Here is an 18,739-nt window from a genome sequence, read left to right as displayed (position 1 = left end):
ATATTCATGCAGATACAATTTTACATGTTTAATTTTTTCTTTCATTTGCCACAATCTTAATTCGCCACTTTTATTTATTTCTTTGACTGTGTGCATATGTGTTTAAATTTCGTCGAGTAAGCATAAAAAGGAAGCAAAAAGAAAACAAAAATGTTAAAATAAGAAAATTATATATATTTCCTTTTACTTCCTTTTTATATAGACGTTTAATTAACTCTCCACGATGAACTTCAATTTATTGTGTGAAACGCCCAAAATGTGCTGGCACCAGTCATTGACACAAGGATTTGTATAACCAAAAATACTTGGTATTTACGCACTTATTTTTTCCCCCAAATCTTTATTTCTCAAGATGTCTGTAAGTAAGGTTGATCTGAAAATATGACTTTATTTGTGTGCATTGTACTATTTGTGAAAAACTCAACGTTTACAAACAATAATTGTTCATTAAAAAAATAGTATACACGGTATACTACATAAAGGCGATTTCAAGATATATCATTAAATGTTTTAAATGTACTCTTGTTGTATATAACAAAATTGTTTCATATGTTACCGAGATATTATTCACATTTTATGGACATTTAAAACGGAAATTAAATTATGGTCATTTAATTAATTTTCTAGTTTCACATATGATGGAAAATATCAACCGATTTCAACCATTTGTAATATGATCTACTCTTTTTATTGTATTATTTAAAAATTCCGATCGACTAAAAAATCGATATTTCGTTCATTTTTTACACAATTCAATACATTTTCATAATCATGTCCGTTAACTTATGGATAGATGTCTTGTACACATATCTTATTAATGATAGTGAAGTTCTTTCGTAAAAATGCTTTCACAGTGTTGAAAATTGTATGTATTGATTACAAGTACCAACCATAAAAATATATACAACCCAGCAAAACAACGGTCAGTTAGACGTTAAGAAATTCAAAACTTATGTTATAATAGTGTACAACCCAGTTATTTTTGAACAACAATAAATAATTTTCATAATTTTAAAACTATTCCAGTCTACATTTTGTTGGATTTTTTGTAAAATTATTTACGAACTTATGTGTCCACAAGTGTAAAAAAGGAGCAAAATGAGTTGAGAAATATATTTAACATATAAGCTACTTAAAAACGCCATAGTAAAGGAAGAAAGAAGGAACAATAATTATCAGTAGTCCTTACTCAAATGAAATTTTAATAAATAATTTTTTTGTGATTTTTTTCTCACCGAAGAATATCTTCATCGCATTTAAAAGGATGGAGAAAAGCACAATATTATTAATTATTTAACATTAATTTCAAAGATATGTTGTTGACTTTAGGGAATAATGTATGTGTAGCCGTTATATTTATTTGGCATTATGCAAAATATTGATGTTTGTGAAACCCTATTCAAACCAAAATATTTGTCAAGCACTTTAGTTCTAGTTCAGTTCTAGTTCAGTTCTAGTTCAGTTCTAGTTCAGTTCTAGTTCAGTTCTAGTTCAGTTCTAGTTCAGTTCTAGTTCAGTTCTAGTTCAGTTCTAGTTCAGTTCTAGTTCAGTTCTAGTTCAGTTCTAGTTCAGTTCTAGTTCAGTTCTAGTTCAGTTCTAGTTCAGTTCTAGTTCAGTTCTAGTTCAGTTCAGTTCTAGTTCAGTTCTAGTTCAGTTCTAGTTCAGTTCCAGTTCAGTTCTAGTTCAGTTCTAGTTCAGTTCTAATTCAACATAGTAGTTTCAATAAATTTAATTTAATTTCAAAAATTAAACAATTAAGGTGCTTTATTATATCTTTTAATCCACCACCTCTTTTGGTTTACGTACATACATATATTTAATAAATAAAAACAAATAGCATGATGTTAATTTGCCACTAAGACCCGTAAAACTTCTAAATATTTATGAGAAATTTTGTTAAAATTAATGATATTAAACTAATTCCAAAATGTTGTCACCGATGCTTTTTATTACTTCAGCAGAAAGCTACTCTAAGCAACAATGTCTTCCAAACGAGAAATGCTGGAATGGTGAACGGTTTCTACATATCGTGTTTTTAATATTGACAACATTTATTTGTCTTGTTTAAAAGGAATAAATAAAACGCCCACTCCGTTTGAATGTCTTTCTGGGTTCTTTGTTGGTTGGTTGGTGTTATTTTTTTCATTTCTGCCCAAGAAAATAAAATTATTATTATATTTGCTTCCGTTGCACTGGCTCTAATTGAATAATTGAATTTAAAATTCATATTTATTCCATGAACAGAAGAATCAGTAGCAAAACAAGGAGGAGTGGAGGAAGTAGGAGCAGTTCAACATAATCTTGTTGACTTTTTACGCTTTACGTAAGTAACTACTCTGTACAATAATTTCATTGAGTATGGAAGATGAAATAGTCAGGTCCTTTTACTTTGCTGTATCTGTGTGATTTGAATGCTAAAGTGGTTGCGAAATTATGGGGCGGGGGTATGCGTATGCGTGTTTTATTTTAGCAATTTAAATTTGATGCTACAAAGTGATTTTAAATTAAATCAGTGTTGTTAAACAAAATCCTCTTGATATCAACTGTTAAGCTTTTTTCATTCGTTCTTTTGCATTTAGTTAATTTTTTTCTCAACAGCTTTCAATTTTCGCAGTACAAAAAAAGCGCTTTGTTTAAGTTAAGCGATATTCTAGAATACGATTTTGAATATTTTTCTCTTTTTGCCATTTTCTTATACATATACTTTATTACCTAGAAATGTCTTATTTTTTTGAAAAAGAATTTTCATTTCTTTTAATTTTTTTTGTACGGATTTCATTGCATCATAATGGCTTTAGGCAGCAAACTGTTGCTGTTTAAAAGTTTCGTATTTTATAGCTCTGTTTTTTATACAATTTCTTCATCGTTGTCGTCATCATCATCTTGTTAAATTTCGTAGTAATAATGAATAGAATGAAGAGACAAACGAATGTCGGAACGATGCAAAACAAATATATGAATAAGACTATAATAAGGCAGTTACCACCACACCATTTTAACCATAATAATGTTGGTTGCTTTGGCTTGGCTGACTATTTTTTTGGTAGATGAATGGGTGTCATGGGAGGCCATGATATGGAATGTGAGGGCATGGTTGGTTTGGTTTTTGTCTTGTCTTTGTCGTGACTTGTCTTAAATTGTATGTCAGTCTATGTTGTTTCATTTAGGTTTTTATTTTTTGTTGTTGGGAGGGAAATTGAAAATGTGACAAATTTGATTAGGATATTGTACATAAAACAATTTTCGTTCTGCCTTTTTTCCTACTTGTCTTTTCGTTTAATATTTTTTTTTTTGAAAGAAAAGGTGTTGCGGGAAATTACAGTTTTATGTAATTCCTTATTACGTAGGAAATGTGAAAAATTAAAATTAAGTTGTCATTTTTCTATTTATTTTTAGTTTTTTTTTCTGATATGTCACGAAAAAAAAAAAACATTTTAGATAATATGAAAAAAATTAATCTTCTTATTAAAGTTTTTAATATAAATAGAAAGATATATGTATAGAGATCATAAGCTGTTCAATTACAACTGACTTATAATCTCGCTCTGTTTGAGAATATGGGAATATTCACAAAATTAGAAGATTTTTTTGTTTCGCCTAACCCAGGACTAAACATGGATCCAACACGCGAAATATTTTCATAGATTTGAAACAACGAAGTGATCAGCATTGAAAGAGCAAATTATTTCTATACTTATAGTCGGACATGGCTTGGTCAAATGAGGCCCGATCATGACGCACATCAGCAGTACCATTAACATATATATGAGCAAAAAAGCATCATCCGGGGAGTACGGTTGTATGGACCGATTTTAACCGTTATACTTTGAACTTCAAAGACATTGTCTTTGGATTAATAAAGAGTAAATTATCTTAAAAATTGTAACCTGTAGAGTGCGCACAAGGTTTACATGGACACACAGACTCAGAAAGTGATTATGAGAAGTTTAGTATACTTAAGGATGAGTGTATGTGTTACAAACATAATCACAAGTGCATAATACCCTCCCCACTATCGCCTAAGTAAAGGGTATAGAAAGGACCTGTGCCCCTAAATTCGAACGAACAAGATTTTACTAGTAATAACCTTTAACGTAGTGGTGATGATATTTTACTTTTATGCTGACGTTTGTAAATCATCAGGCGCGTATCCAGCTCAAATTTTTTGGGGGAGAAATTTTGTATTTTTCTTATTTTGTTTTTCCTTAATTTTATAATTTACATGAACAATTTTCGACTTTGGGGATAATTTTTGTTTGTAATTTCCCTTTTCCCACAACGTTGATCCGCGCCTGTACTACAAACACTTTAAAGAATCGATTGACTCAGAATCTCTGTGCATGTAAACCTTTTGCGCAAGGCCGCAGTTCTCAAAATATTTTGAGGCCTATTGAAAATGGTCTAAATCAGTTAATTTTTTACATTGGTTCCTATTATGTCTTAATTACGTTAAAATATATTACTATTTTTCCAAAAAACTTTGCCCAACACTGTAATGAATGGCCTTTATTTAATCCTATACAAACCGCCCTTTAAAAATGCTTTTAACATCCAGAATTGACAAAATATATATTCCTTCTTCCAATTTTATACGGATCGGCCTATGTTTGACCCCAACTGCCATAAAAACCACTTCTCGAATACTAGTTTTTCATTACTCAAATAATTCGAAATAATAATTATGAAAAAATACTTAGGGTGTAGGGTATCATATGGTCAAACATGCCCTACTAAGCATTCCTACTTGTTATACATATAATGGCAACAAATAAAATTAGAGGTGTTTTGTTTTCAATACAATTGTTCATTCATTCACATTTAGAGAAGTAGATAGTTTAATTTTTAATCAGAGAAAAATATTTAAAATTAAAACTTAAAGAAATTTTTCAAATTTTGCTAACATAAAACTTCAAGATTATTCAGCAAAAATTTGTCTAGACAAGTAATTAATATTGTTTTTTTGATGATTTAAAATATTATTTTTTTAAACTTTAATAGTTCTCTTATGAAATATACTTAAAAACGTATGAGTATGTCTACTGAAAACAAGTTAATATTTATGAATCTTTTTAATAGCCAGTATACCTCCCTTAGGTGCATAATAAAAAACCCTAGAATATTTTCAATACAATTACAAAATTCAGGTCATAAATTTAAGATAATGACATATACAAATTGCAAACGACTACACTGTTAAATGGCTTGCATTAATTATGAACTTTTGGCAAAAAAATACACTTAAAAACTATTATTCTTTTTCATATTTCAAGACTAAAGTTCTATAACTTATTATTTGGTTACTTTTTTTATAAACGATCAATTGAGACAGAAATTTAAGTTCAAGTATGAAAAATAGAAAACTAAGAAAAAGCTTTATAAAAAAAAAAAGGAAAATACCAAATATAAAGTAAAATTAGAATAAAAAAGAATGGCACTTACCGTGAACAACGCTTAAGACCATTAACAGCATCATTAACCAACAGTGGCAGTAGCAACAAAAACAGCAGCCACACAACGTGCTACTGCTGAGCTTCATTATTTGTGAGACTACTCCAGCGTATAAGTGCTGCTGCTGCGTTCTTCCCCGCCACTTCGACGCTGGTCAAAAAAGAAACACACACCGATGGTAAGGAGTATCCACACATATACATAAACTGCGACAGTATTGTTGTACAGATTCGAATACAAACACGCCCCAACACTCACTGCGGATGCTTCTTCTCTTTCGTTTTTTTTTTTTTTTTTTTAAGGGAATATGGTTTGCACTTAACTCACTTTTAAGACAATCAAACACCACTCAGTCAGTCAGTCAGTAAGTTAGTTTGTTGGTCAGCCAGACGATTTTTCAAGGCTTTTTTATGCAAACTGTTACTGTAAGTAATCACCACAAGTGCTTTACAAGATATAAGAGTGTAATATTATGAAGTGGAGTGGTATAGAGTGCAGTCAAGTAGAGCAGAACAGCCTATATACACTCGAAAATTATGCCTTTTAGCCATACACCAAGGGCAGTCTGTAATCGATGACCACAACACCAACACAGATGTACTGCGATAAAGGCAACAAACAAAATAAATCGCTTTTGAGTTTAGCCACCGACAGCAGCAGACCATTAAATGCCAAAAGGCTTCCGCAATTACAAACGGCTTACGGCGTTCATTGACATTTACAGTATGATGCAGCAGCCTAGTTTTTTATGCAGCTTCTTTCCTTCTTTTGTTTCTTTTTTATTTGTCAATTCTTTTTTTGTTTGTTTAATTTATGAAGAACGTTAGAAGCAGACGTCAGTCAGTGGCAAGAATGATGAAGATAAACCTGATGATAATCAAGAAAAGTAATAAAATTTTAGTTCTATTGTTTCTTTTAATCAATGTCTAAATGGTAAGGGAAGGTCTGTCGATTGCAGACTACATGTGTATATATCTGTCTAACACGTAAACATGACAGCTTACTTGGTACTGTCTAAAGAATGTGTCATTGTCATTATTATATATAATAAAATATTTTAAACGATTTGTATAAATAAGTTAGAGGGTTATATCAGGCTAAGCCTAAGTTCATTATATCCATTAAACCACATGCCGTAAAAGGGAAAGTAATTTTCTGAAGGGAGATGAATAGGGTCAATTATGGACCGATTTTCACTGAACATGGTTCAGATATTTTGGATCGAATAAAACTTATGCGTCTCAAATTAAACCAAATTTCCGAATGGGCCCTTATCTGGGATTAGTTAAGGACCGATCGTCATAAAATATGGACGAGATATTTTGACTCCAATGAAACTTATTTATATCGAATTTCATCGTACACGTAATTTTAAGACTTTTATACCTATTCAATCTGTTTGTCGTGGTTCCGATTGTATTGGGAATATCCGAAAACGTAGACCGATATTACAGATTTTCAATACTAAACAAAAATTACATTTAAAGAAAATTTGAACCTTTCCGTTTATTTTCAAAAGACAGAAGGAAATGGCTAGATCATTTTAGTATTAAATAATGACCGAGAATAGGTATTTATAATTTTGTATGTCTATGATAAATATTTCGATGAGCTACAAACGGGATGACAAAATCAATATACCCACCATCAATATAAACACATATTCATGTATAATTGTTTCCTGATATTATTATTAACACTTGAGCTATAATAACGATTAGGAAATTTTTTTGAAATGGACCAATTACGAGCCGATCCGGAATACAAATTTCGGTGAATAATTTATTTAAGAATTAACTGATTTTCGAAAATGGATCTTGTCTGGTTGCTATGGTAAAATATGGACCGATCCTGGTTTAAGTTGGTAATACAATTTCTATCGATACCGATGTTCTGTAGGGAATTATTAAAAAGTCTCCATTTCTATATGAGATATATTTATGAAAATTTTAACCGATTCTAAAATAAATCTAAACAAATTTAAAAAACTTTTTAAGGAGTTGTTAAAGTTTCTGAAATAATTTAATCCGTAATGCAAAAACTATTATTGTATTACTTTTGAATTTAGCTCATATATCTGTTATTTCTGGACGAATTTTTCCCATTTTAGCGATCTTATCGATGGCACATATGAGATAATTATTCTGATAAATTCTGATCTCGTAGAACCGATTTTAGTATACATATGGAAAGACAGACAGATGGATATGGCCAAATAGTCAGTTATTTACTTTGTCCATTAAAAAACTTCTTCAAATCAACATTTTCTACCAAAATTATATTAAAACACACTACTAGGGAGACCTTCCCCTAAATATAAAACAAAACTCATATAAGAAATTCTGTAAACATGTAAAAATACTTACTGGTTTTTAGTTTGAGTTGTTGATAGTGATTATTACTTAAGGCTGATGAGAAAAATTTCTTTTCTTTTTGTTTTCTTACTATATTTTCTATTATTCTCTTTACTTAATTGTTGGCTGTCAATTGCAACTGGTGTCCTGGCCATTTATAAAAAAAAATCACATTACCACCCTCAAGTAGAATAGCTCCTACTATTGCAATACCACTTATTCAAGGGCTTAGAAATGTCTGGAATTGTTTTTTTTTTTGCTGCTGATAATGATGAAGGAAAATTTTTGCACGTAATACTTGAGAAATTTGCTCGCCACACACTTGCTTCCCAGCGCTTTCGTTATGTTTACGTAAGACTTAATTGATGCTGCCACAATGAGTTCGCACTTTTGCTACAATTGGTTGCATGAAATTATCAATTTGCTGTTTATGTTTGTGTGAAGTTTAATTTTTCTATTACTATTTACTCTCCTTTGCAACTTTGTTTTTTTTTTTTTTGCTCTTTCTCTATGTTTTACTCTAATGCTGCTTGGTTACTTGTTATCTCTTGCTATGTTCATTGGCAATCTTTTGTGTTTGATAATTAATTTCTTGCTCTTACTCTTGCTGTTTTTAATAGTTTAAGCTGCAGGGTTGTGGTTTTCTCTTTTCTTACGTAACTGTTTTTGCTTCAGTGTTTGTCTGTAAATAGAAAAAAATAACAAATTAAAATTATGATTTCTTTTTTTCATATTTTATTTATTTATTAGGAATGAAATGTATACGTTTTTTTTTTCTTCCATTTCCACTTTACTGACCAGAGTATGCAGGATATTATGTTAAATCATCATAAATCAAAATGAAGGTAGAAATAATAGAAATGAGAGTAAAAAAAGTAGTCATCATCAACATGGCAGTCATTACAATAATTATTATTTTTCTTTCTTATACTGTTAAATTGTGATGGTTGATGATGATGATTTTGCTTTTGCTTTTATTCTGATGTTACTGTCATAATTTAAACCAGAAAAATGTTTATTCATTTATTATTCAATTGTTTCATATTCTACGAAATTAAGTTGTTGATGAGTGGGTAATTTCCACCTGACATTTGTTATATAAAAAAATATTATATAGATAATTATTATTATATTACACTGTAAGTTTTTGTATATTTTTAATAGTCCCTATCTTAAATAACACAAGTTTTCTGGGAAGGAAAATTACTGTTTATTAATTTACGAAAGGTTTCAAATAACGAATAGATGGAGGAAGAGTTTTTCATAGAAATTATTTTTTTTTAATTTAATTTCAAAAAATTATATTATTTTTCTTAATTTTCTGAAGTAAAGAAAATTGTTAAACAAGTCATTGTTTAAGTACGTTCCAAATTTAGGAGCAATTCTTTTCGGTTAAATTCCTAAATTCTAAACTAATTTTGCAATACATTTCTCTTTTTAAAGTCTATGCCACTATGTCCATTAACTATGATACGTTTAAGAATTATCATAACGTTAATGGGCACTATGATACTTTTCATAAACCGGAGGTGTTGGGTGATTCCCACCTGAGTCAAAGGCCCGATAGAGGCCTAGGTGTATTTCTTCGGATTTAATGTATATATGTACATCCTCCTTTCAAACTAACTAACTAACTATCCAAATACGATGATCTTGTTGTTGTACTTTTCAGAGGTAGTTTCAGATCTTTGCTCATATTTCAGTTATTTATGAACCGATTTTGCTCATTTTCAACAGAGAACTTCTCGATAGCATGACAGAATTATTGATGATATGTATCCTGACGTTATCTAGGGTCTTTAGAAAATTATTTCAACAGACGGGCATAACTTAATCGACTCGGATATGGGTGTAAAAGTCTATTTCTTATATGGCGGGTCGATCCTTATATCCTTTCCCCGGTATATATGATTCTTCTAGACAGTTATGAGAGTTAAGGTAATTTTCTGAAGGGGCCCTTATATGGGGGCTAGGCTATTTTGGGGGCATGTTACCTTGGCGAGACCTCCGCCTTGGTGTTATTGCAATCCCGGGGTACAAAGAGGTGACCAATACCTCCAGTCTGGCCGGGACTACTGCTTGGCTTAGTGCTTGCATAGATTGACAGATGTCAGACCCCACCCGTCTACCTAATGAATGTGTCGTATGTTTTTCTCTTATGAATGTGTCATATGAATGAGACGTGTGCTGGGTTGAATCCAGATATGTTCAGAGTATGCTCTGTTCATAACAGAATTACCGCAGTGTGTCCCTGTGATTAAGAACAATGTCTTCGGCTTATTGAAGAGGCCATCCAATGGTCGGAGATTAGAAAGCTCAAGTACTCCAGCAAAGTACTTGTGCATGGACCGTTCAAAGCCAATGTACAAAAATTGCCACCTGAGTTCTTCATTGAAGAACAAAGGGGCGATGGTAGACCATTCTTAGATTTACCCAGTGGATGAAAAAGACCACCATGAGATAAGGCCGTCAAGGCAGGTGCTCACGTTGAAACTCTCTACAGTCATAAAGGGGCATGTTGAAACTGTGTAGCAATATTACCCATTTTCAATACCAAACAATCTGCATTAACTAAAAATATAGAGTCCTTTGGATTCTATCGTTTTTTGACAGACGGACGGACGGCCATGGATAGATCGTCTTAGAATCTAATGAGAACCCAGAATATTTATATAGTTTTATAGGTCTTAGACGAATATTTCGATGTGTTACAAACATAATGAAAAAATATACCTCCATTTTTTTATGGTGGGTATAACAAAATCTTTTAGTATCAGTATATGCAATGTCTTAAAACTATTATAATACCGGCCAAAAAAGCAGTCAAATTTGGACATTTTATGGTCTACTATCTAATAGTACTAACCTTGGTGCAAAATTTAGTTCAAATCGATTTTTTGAATTGGGTCTGTCTTGAGAAAAACTAAAAAATATTTTTTTCAATTTTTTCCTTAAATGCAAATTATCAACAGCTTCATTGTTCAATAGAGTCTTTAGTTTTTTTTTCTACCATTTCTTTTCTCACTTCTCGCCACTTTAAGTCTTAAATGTTGAATAATAAAATACTTATTTAACAGAAAAGCAGATTTTCAATGAAGGGAATCAAGTACTCCAAAATAATAGATTGTATTTTTTGTTTTGTTATTCCACATAAAAATGGACAAAAACGACATCATTCTTTAAATGCTAATGCTATAATCCTAACAATTTATGTTTTGCAAATAAATAACATATTTTGCTCTTCATTATTATGATGAAAGAAAAGACGAATGAAGAATAAGAAAAAAACTAAAATAATAATAGAAACCAAAATAGAACAATTTGAAAACTGAGTATTATTGTGAGATTGTATAAATGGAATAAGTAATTTATTTAACAAATAAAAACTATAAAAAGCAAAAAAAAAATAAGACAGAATGAGGAATTGGATTATATTGAGAGACCTTAACCCAGCAAAGTGTTATAGAAAGTAAAAAAATAACTATTGCAAACAAAACCTGTAGAATATGAATATTCTTTATATAGTCGGATCTATCAAGACTTTCGATTTAAAAGAAGCAAACATTAAAATTAATTATTTTTTTGACTTTTGAAAACTTTTGCTGGGTTAAATTTAATTCATACATAATTCATCAGAATTTATAGTTTTTCAAATAAATGATATACAAACAAAATTCTTAGATTTTCTTTAGAATAAAGTCAAACTACTAGTAAAAATAAAAATGTATTTATTGAAACTAATATTTTTTGCCAAAACGAAATCACTCAGCAAAAACTTACGTTGAAAAGCTCTAAAACAATAGAATTTCATGTCAAAATTTTAATACGGTGATGACATTTGACTACTAGGACCAGCTACAAATATGCAATTATTTTTTAAGCAAAAATAGCTTGTGAGTATACGTTCACACAACAACATTAGACAACTAAATGTCTGGAATAAAAAGTAAGTACTTACTTACATAGTTATTTGAAAGTGATTATTCTACTCATTCTAAGTAATACAGGTTGTTTGTAGTATCCATTAAAAAATCTAAAAGTCGACTATTCGACTTTTAGTATGAAATAGACATTTCGACTATTTCCTACTCTTCGACTTTTTCCGACTTTTTGCCTATTTTCAAATTCTTTCGACTACTTTTTGACTGTTTTCGGGATTTTCCGACTAATTTAGAGTTTTTGACTTTTTTCGTTTTTTTTAAATTTTCGACTATTTTTAACTTTTTTTCTAATTTTTTCGATTTTCTGACTATTTTCGGATTCTTTCGACTTTTCTCAAATATTTTCTCATTGTTTTCGGGTTTTTCTGACTATTTTAGAGTTTTTGACTTTTTCCACTTTTTTAAATTTTCGACTATTTTTGACTTTTTCCGACTTTTCGATTTTTTCCAACTTTTTGATTTTTTCCAACTTTTTTATTTTTTCGACTTTTGACTGTTTTCGGATTCTTTCGACAAATTTTTGACTGTTTTCGGTGTTTTCCGACTATTTTACAATTTTTTTTTTTACTTTTTCCACTTTTTTAAAATTTTAGATTTTTTTTACTATTTTCAAGTTTTCGACTATTTTCGAATTTTTACTACTATTTTTAAGTTTTCCACTTTTCCGATTTTTTTCGACTTTTTTTGACTTTTCGACTTATTTCAACTTTTTGACTTTTATTTACAAAGAAGACGACTTTTTTATAGACTTTTTGGAACTTTTCGACTTTTTTTGACAAAAAGTCTACTGTTCGATTATTCGAAAGTCGATTTATAGAACCCTAGAATGTAGATATGTATAGAAAAAAGTCGAATGGTTCTTAAACACAGAACCATTCGAGGTGACAAATGCTAAACTAAATATATATTCATATCTTAATTGGTCATTATAAAAGATTTTGTTTTACTAACAAACATATTCCATTAAATAAAATAAACAACAGACTCCATGGTGGCATACAAGGAGGCCACAAATATATGTTCATTCTCTTGTCGAAGAATTATATTTGTGGAAATAACTTTTTTGAGTGTTATTTACATCATACATATGCACATGTAAATTCTTACCACAAGGATGATCTTATAAAACAAACTAAATTTTTAATTTAGTTGGGAATGGTCAGACTAGATATCATAACATTCTTGTATTACAACTATAATTGTATTCATGTATTCATGCATAAAATATTAGTAATATTTTATGCATGAATAATTATGTAGATTTTACAAAGTGTTTGGTATTTAAGAAATCATATAAAGTTATTTTTATATTATATTAATTTACAAATACGAGTTTGTCTTAGAAAAATAACAAATAAAATATATATTGAAAGGAATTTTTTTAATAACATTACAACTAAGTGCAGCAAACCCCCCAGCAATTACACACTTGTAATTAAAATCAATCAAAACTGATTATATTCATTAATTTTACTACTCAAACAATTTAGTTGTGCAAATTATTAAATAAATCAATTTATCAACATGATTAATTTGTTTAACACAAATATATTCTTATCTTGCCAGCATTACTTTACAAAAACACAAAACATATCCTGTATCTAATATAAACTTTATGTCAAAAAAATTTCTTTGCTACAAACAAATTCAACTCTTGTAATTTACAAAGAAAATAGCATAAAATAGAAATAAAATTATTTACTTTTCTTATTTTTTATAACTTGGCTAACTTAACCGGTGATTTGCTTCATTAATTTTTATAAACTTCGCAATTGCATTAAACAAACAAATAAAAGTGAAATTCGAAAAAAGTCATAAATGTAGTCTTAAGTTTAAAACAAAGTCATTGATTGTGCCTAATCTCCCAAGAGCGTCGCGACAAACATTTACAAACAAAAATCGATTTATACATTTATTTACTTTGTTCATTCATATATTTATTCATTCATTTAGTCATACATTTATTATTTTATTTATTCAGTGGCACAAACACAACATCTTAATGATGCCACATTTCATGGCAAGACTATGAAATGATATATAGCTTTAAAATTCAAAGGAAAGTAGAACGAAATAAAAATTTAATTGTGTGAAAATATTTAATTGATATAATGATGCATTTTATCCTATACCTTCATATGGTCAATTTTGTGTCAAGCGATCGTTATTTTCAGTTCTAATTCAGTTCTAGTTCAGTTCTAGCTCAGTTCTAGCTCAGTTCTAGTTCAGTTCTAGTTCAGTTCTAGCTCAGTTCTAGTTCAGTTCTAGTTCAGTTCTAGTTCAGTTCTAGTTCAGTTCTAGTTCAGTTCTAGTTCAGTTCTAGTTCAGTTCTAGTTCAGTTCTAGTTCAGTTCTAGTTCAGTTCTAGTTCAGTTCTAGTTCAGTTCTAGTTCAGTTCTAGTTCAGTTCTAGTTCAGTTCTAGTTCAGTTCTAGTATATAAATATTGGTATATTAATATATTGCAAGCAAGAACAATTTTAAATTTCAAAAAATAAATTAAAACTCAAAAATTTATAACACAGATATTAGTTAAACCCAGTAAAAACTTTAATTTAATTCACTAGAAATATTCATTAAGAAATATTTTAAGGCTAGTTAAAAGCAAACGATTGCAAATCAGGTGCATGTTTTTACTTGGAAATTCAAAAATATGTTTCATTTTTTATTATAAATATTTATTAGAAAAAAAAAACAAAATCCTTGATACATATGTAAATATTTATATATTATGGCAGGATGTAGAAAGAAAAATACATATTCCTTAAACAACAAAAATTGTTGCTTATTTTTTCCTCTTATAATTCGAGTGAAAAGTATGTTAAGACATATAAAAACATGCAACTGAAAGAGGGCCAAGATGGATAGTGTAGACAAGGCAACTTTATAAACGGAAAATCTTATAAATTCTTTTGTACATACATAGATGCAAACATCAATACAACTACATACGAATATGTTTTACAAGTATGTATGATGTATGAGAATGTAAGACATTCGTTCATTTATTCATATTTATAATAAACATTGAATATAAAAAGAAAACTAGGTCAACATTGAAAATATTATATAGTGTAGTAGAAGTACCTTCCTTTATACACATATGTACAATGTACATACATATGTATTACTTAGACGAAAAACTTCATGTAGGAAAGTATGCTCTTTGTTCATACATATATAGACAGTAAAATATACGTATAATGCACGCATGTTACAGAATGTTAAAAAGGGGGTGCCAATAAAAGGATGTGCAAAACAAGGTTGCCAATATTTGTTAAATATTTAGTTAAAACTAAACAAAGAAATTTTGCTATTTTAGATAAAGTTTTTGTTTTCAATTTAACCAATTCTGATCAACAGAATATTTATATAAAATTCCGGATGTATTATATAAGAAACGGAAAGCGTGTCAACTTGAAGCATTATTTCGTTGTGATTAATATTTTTAGTTGAGTGAGTCATATACAAAAAGTCAGTGTGTTTATGATAAGTTTTAATTAGAATATATAACTAAAATATAGACAACTAAATTTATAAAAAAAAATATTGATGTTTACTTTCAACATAAGCATCCAACTAATGGATGCTTCATAATTTATTAAATTTAATTGTTTTAAATTTTTAATTATTTGCTGAAATATTAGACAACGAAAAAAACTTGAGCAAATAAAAACTTAATTTTATAAATAACTTTAGAATTATAAGAAAAATTGGATAATTGATATTGATAACAAGTTGTTTCATAATATTATAGAATTGTGAAAAAATGGGTGATAACAGAAAATTTCATAACATTGTGGTCACTTTAGTTACATATTTAGTTGTTGCAGAAGTTATGCAATTCTTTTGACATAAATACAAATTAATCAAAATTCATAATCTCAGAAGATACATTCTATAAAATTTAAAAATAATTAATTCATGTGTATCAAAAAAAAAAACTAATTGAGGAAAGTGTGGAACAACAGATGTTTAATTAACACACTCATGTTCTAAATATTTTTTTTAATTATAAAATTATTAAGAAAACATTAAAAAGTTTTTTCTTTTCATAGTTCAGTTCATATACCCTACACCACAAAAATTTTAGTTATCTTATCTGAAATATTTGTGTACTCACAATCCAAAAAGATGGTAGATATATTCATTTTTGTCACTCAGTTTGTGACACATCATAATATTAGTAGTAGACCCAGAAATTTATATATCCGTATATCTGTTTGTTAATGGATGGATAGATTCGATAAGATCGACACGGAAAGGGATAAATTAAAAATGTTCACTAATATTTCTTATATATATCGTTATATGAAATCCAAAAAGCCCTAAGTTATAAAAAAATCGAAATCGACTTTTTGATTGATTATGATGCACCATATCAAAATACATGTTCCTGATAAATTCGACACTCTTACAATTAAAATTAACGGCCCTATCAAAGAAACTCTAAAAGGTTATGTTCCTAAATTACCTTAAAATTCATAAAAATTTTAAAATTCTTTTGAATTTTTAACTTCGAAACTGTGAAATGTTACTAGTTGACATCAAATGAAACAAAAATGGCACTTTTAGTGGATTTTTTCAAAGAAAAATTCCAGTATCCAGTACAGCTATGCCCGTTTGTCTGTCTGTTGAAATCAGTTTTTAGAGGACCCCAGATATCGGCGAGATCCGAAAAAATCGTTCAGCAAAATCGGTCTATAAATAATGGAAATATGAGCAAATATCCGAGACAACATATGAAAAATTCATCAAAAAAGACATTTCTTTCATGCTTTGTTAAAAAAGCAACAACTACACTGTGAATTGGAAAAAGATATACATGTAAGTGTAGATGTATTTGGTTTATTCAGCTGTGTATTTTGTTTTGTACGTTTAGATGTATATTGGTTTAATTGCATTGTGCATTTTGTTTTTTATTTCGTTTAGCCTTGTTGTTGTTCATTTTCTTTTGCTTTTGGTGCAATAATAATTTAGTCGGGAAAAAATTTAAACTTTATAAAACTAATATGTTTAAAATACACTATGGTGAAGGGTAATAAGATTCGGCAAACCGAATATAGCACTCTTACTTGTTTAATGTAACTTTGGCCCTTGGGTTTCAGAAAAAACTAATTCTCAAGGGCGAAAGTTTCATATATCCCTAAGTAAAACGAAAGCCGCAATTTTTTCTCGTATACTAATTTCTTAATAAAAAAATGAGCTTAACTTGAGAAGATGTTGAACATTTTTGGTTTATCATTTAGAAGGTTTTTTTTGCTTCTACTAAAAAATTTTTCCAATATTACTTAGGTCTTATGTAAGGTTTGATCGGTCTTCATTTTCACATTGCCCCGATACAAGTTAATTAGGCAGCAAAACTGCTATAAAGTATGTCGTATATTAGTTTATAGCAATATGTGGGGATCGAACCATACCTCCCAAAAAAAGGTTACCTTCAGAAAATTTATCTATTTCTCATATCTGATATAGTATTAAAAGATGACATTCTGAATTTTCAACTTTAAATTTTTTGAAAATGATGTCACTTATCGAAAATCCTTCTAATTATACTTCTTGATAATGTAGAGTGCTGGTTTTATTTTATTATTTAGGTATAAATTACTAACATAAAATTTTACTGCTACAATTATGAATAACTTATTACTGTTACATGTACATATAATTATATAAAAATGCACTTATAAATGTCTAGTATAAACAATAAAAGTACAAGAGCTGTTTATTACAGTATTCCACAGAAGTGTTAGTCATACACTGAAAAAAATCATGCCTTATATATACAAAAAATATCAATAAATATCGTACATTGTACGAATCGTTCGTTGTTTTGCACCACGAAATTCTTCCGTAATATATAAGAAATTGTACGAGATATTTTAGTATAATACAAAAAACCTTTAAAAAATTAATTTACATAAATTGAAAAAAAGTGAATTTTAAATAAATAAGGTAAAATTTACGAAATATTATTTTATGTCTACAATTTTTGTTCATTTTAAAATAAGTTTTCTATTTTTAGTGAAAAATTTTTCTCCACACGAATTTTTAATTTTTTTTTTTTTTGTGAAAATAGTTCGTGAATTATATTGTACTTTTTTTTTAAATTTTATAAAAATGTTGAAGTTATATTTAATAATAATATAATAATTATTAAAATGTTTAATTTAAGAAAAAAAAGTATTATGAAAGGTTTCCGTACTTTCGTAAGAATAGAAAAGGGTTTCATTAAATAATAATTCGTATTATACACGAAATTTTTGTAAATATTACGAAAAATATAAGTGACGAATTTTTTTCGTAAAATTGAGCATGGATTATTTTCAGTGTAGATTGTGATATTCTGGAAAAAAATCATCTCGAATTCAGTTTTTTTTTATATTTCCAACATTTACTTATAAAGAATAGAATATCCCAGGAAAAACTTTCATTGAAAAGTAAAATGCTACTTCTTTATTAGCATTTAATACTCATCATTTTATCACGGTGATGACATGGAGGCCAGTACTTCTATACTTCTAGAGAGTTAAAGAAGTACTTGAAATTTCGCTTACAAAAAAGTTATTGAGTAAGTTGTTTTGTTTTTAATAATGAAAACAAGTAAGAAGTTATAGTCGGGCGAGGCCGACCATATAATACCCTACACCTGTTTACGTATTAAATGTGATTTAGTTTTCATAATAAAGCATTTAAGTTGAATTGTACCATGCCTCAGATATACTAAAGCCATTCACTGTTTAATAAAACTGTGATAATTAAGTAAAATTTTGGTGGGCCTTTTTAGAGGGGCTAGGGTCAAATGAGGCCCTATAATTATAAAGTTCATCAGGATCATCAAGACTAGTATAGAACTTGGTTTTGCAGCTTTTTGTCGAAATACGAGTATATTAAACATAATTATGAACTTAAAAGCCCTATTTGGCGGGTTCAGTTCTATGGGGCCTTGGTGATATAATGGACCGAAGTTAACTATTTTCAATAGGCCTCGTCTACAGT

General features: G+C 29.0%; 2 protein-coding genes across 3 annotated transcripts in view; both read right to left on the bottom strand.

Moving 5' to 3' along the window:
- LOC111675712 overlaps positions 1-8,104 on the bottom strand; it is a 76,647-nt gene extending 68,543 nt beyond the window's left edge. For both annotated transcript variants that reach the window (XM_023436523.2, XM_046947516.1), the window contains exons 1-2: positions 7,815-8,104; positions 5,440-6,315 (exon numbers count right to left, since the gene is read on the bottom strand). In XM_023436523.2, coding sequence (XP_023292291.2) covers positions 5,440-5,536 — 97 coding nt within the window. In that variant the 5' untranslated portion in view covers positions 5,537-6,315; positions 7,815-8,104. The remainder of the gene's footprint in view (positions 1-5,439; positions 6,316-7,814) is intronic.
- A 350-nt stretch (positions 8,105-8,454) lies between these two features.
- Positions 8,455-18,739, bottom strand: part of LOC111678725 (double-stranded RNA-specific editase Adar) — a 300,956-nt gene continuing 290,671 nt past the window's right edge. The window contains exon 12 of the transcript XR_006940413.1: positions 8,455-8,484. The gene's annotated coding sequence lies outside the window, so the exon portion shown is untranslated. The remainder of the gene's footprint in view (positions 8,485-18,739) is intronic.

Source organism: Lucilia cuprina, chromosome 3 (genome assembly GCF_022045245.1).
Source record: "Lucilia cuprina isolate Lc7/37 chromosome 3, ASM2204524v1, whole genome shotgun sequence".
In the NCBI taxonomy this organism is placed as follows: Eukaryota; Metazoa; Arthropoda; class Insecta; order Diptera; family Calliphoridae; genus Lucilia; species Lucilia cuprina.
The sequence above is the reverse complement of the archived record's forward strand: the minus strand, read 5'-3'. Positions and strand labels throughout refer to the sequence as shown.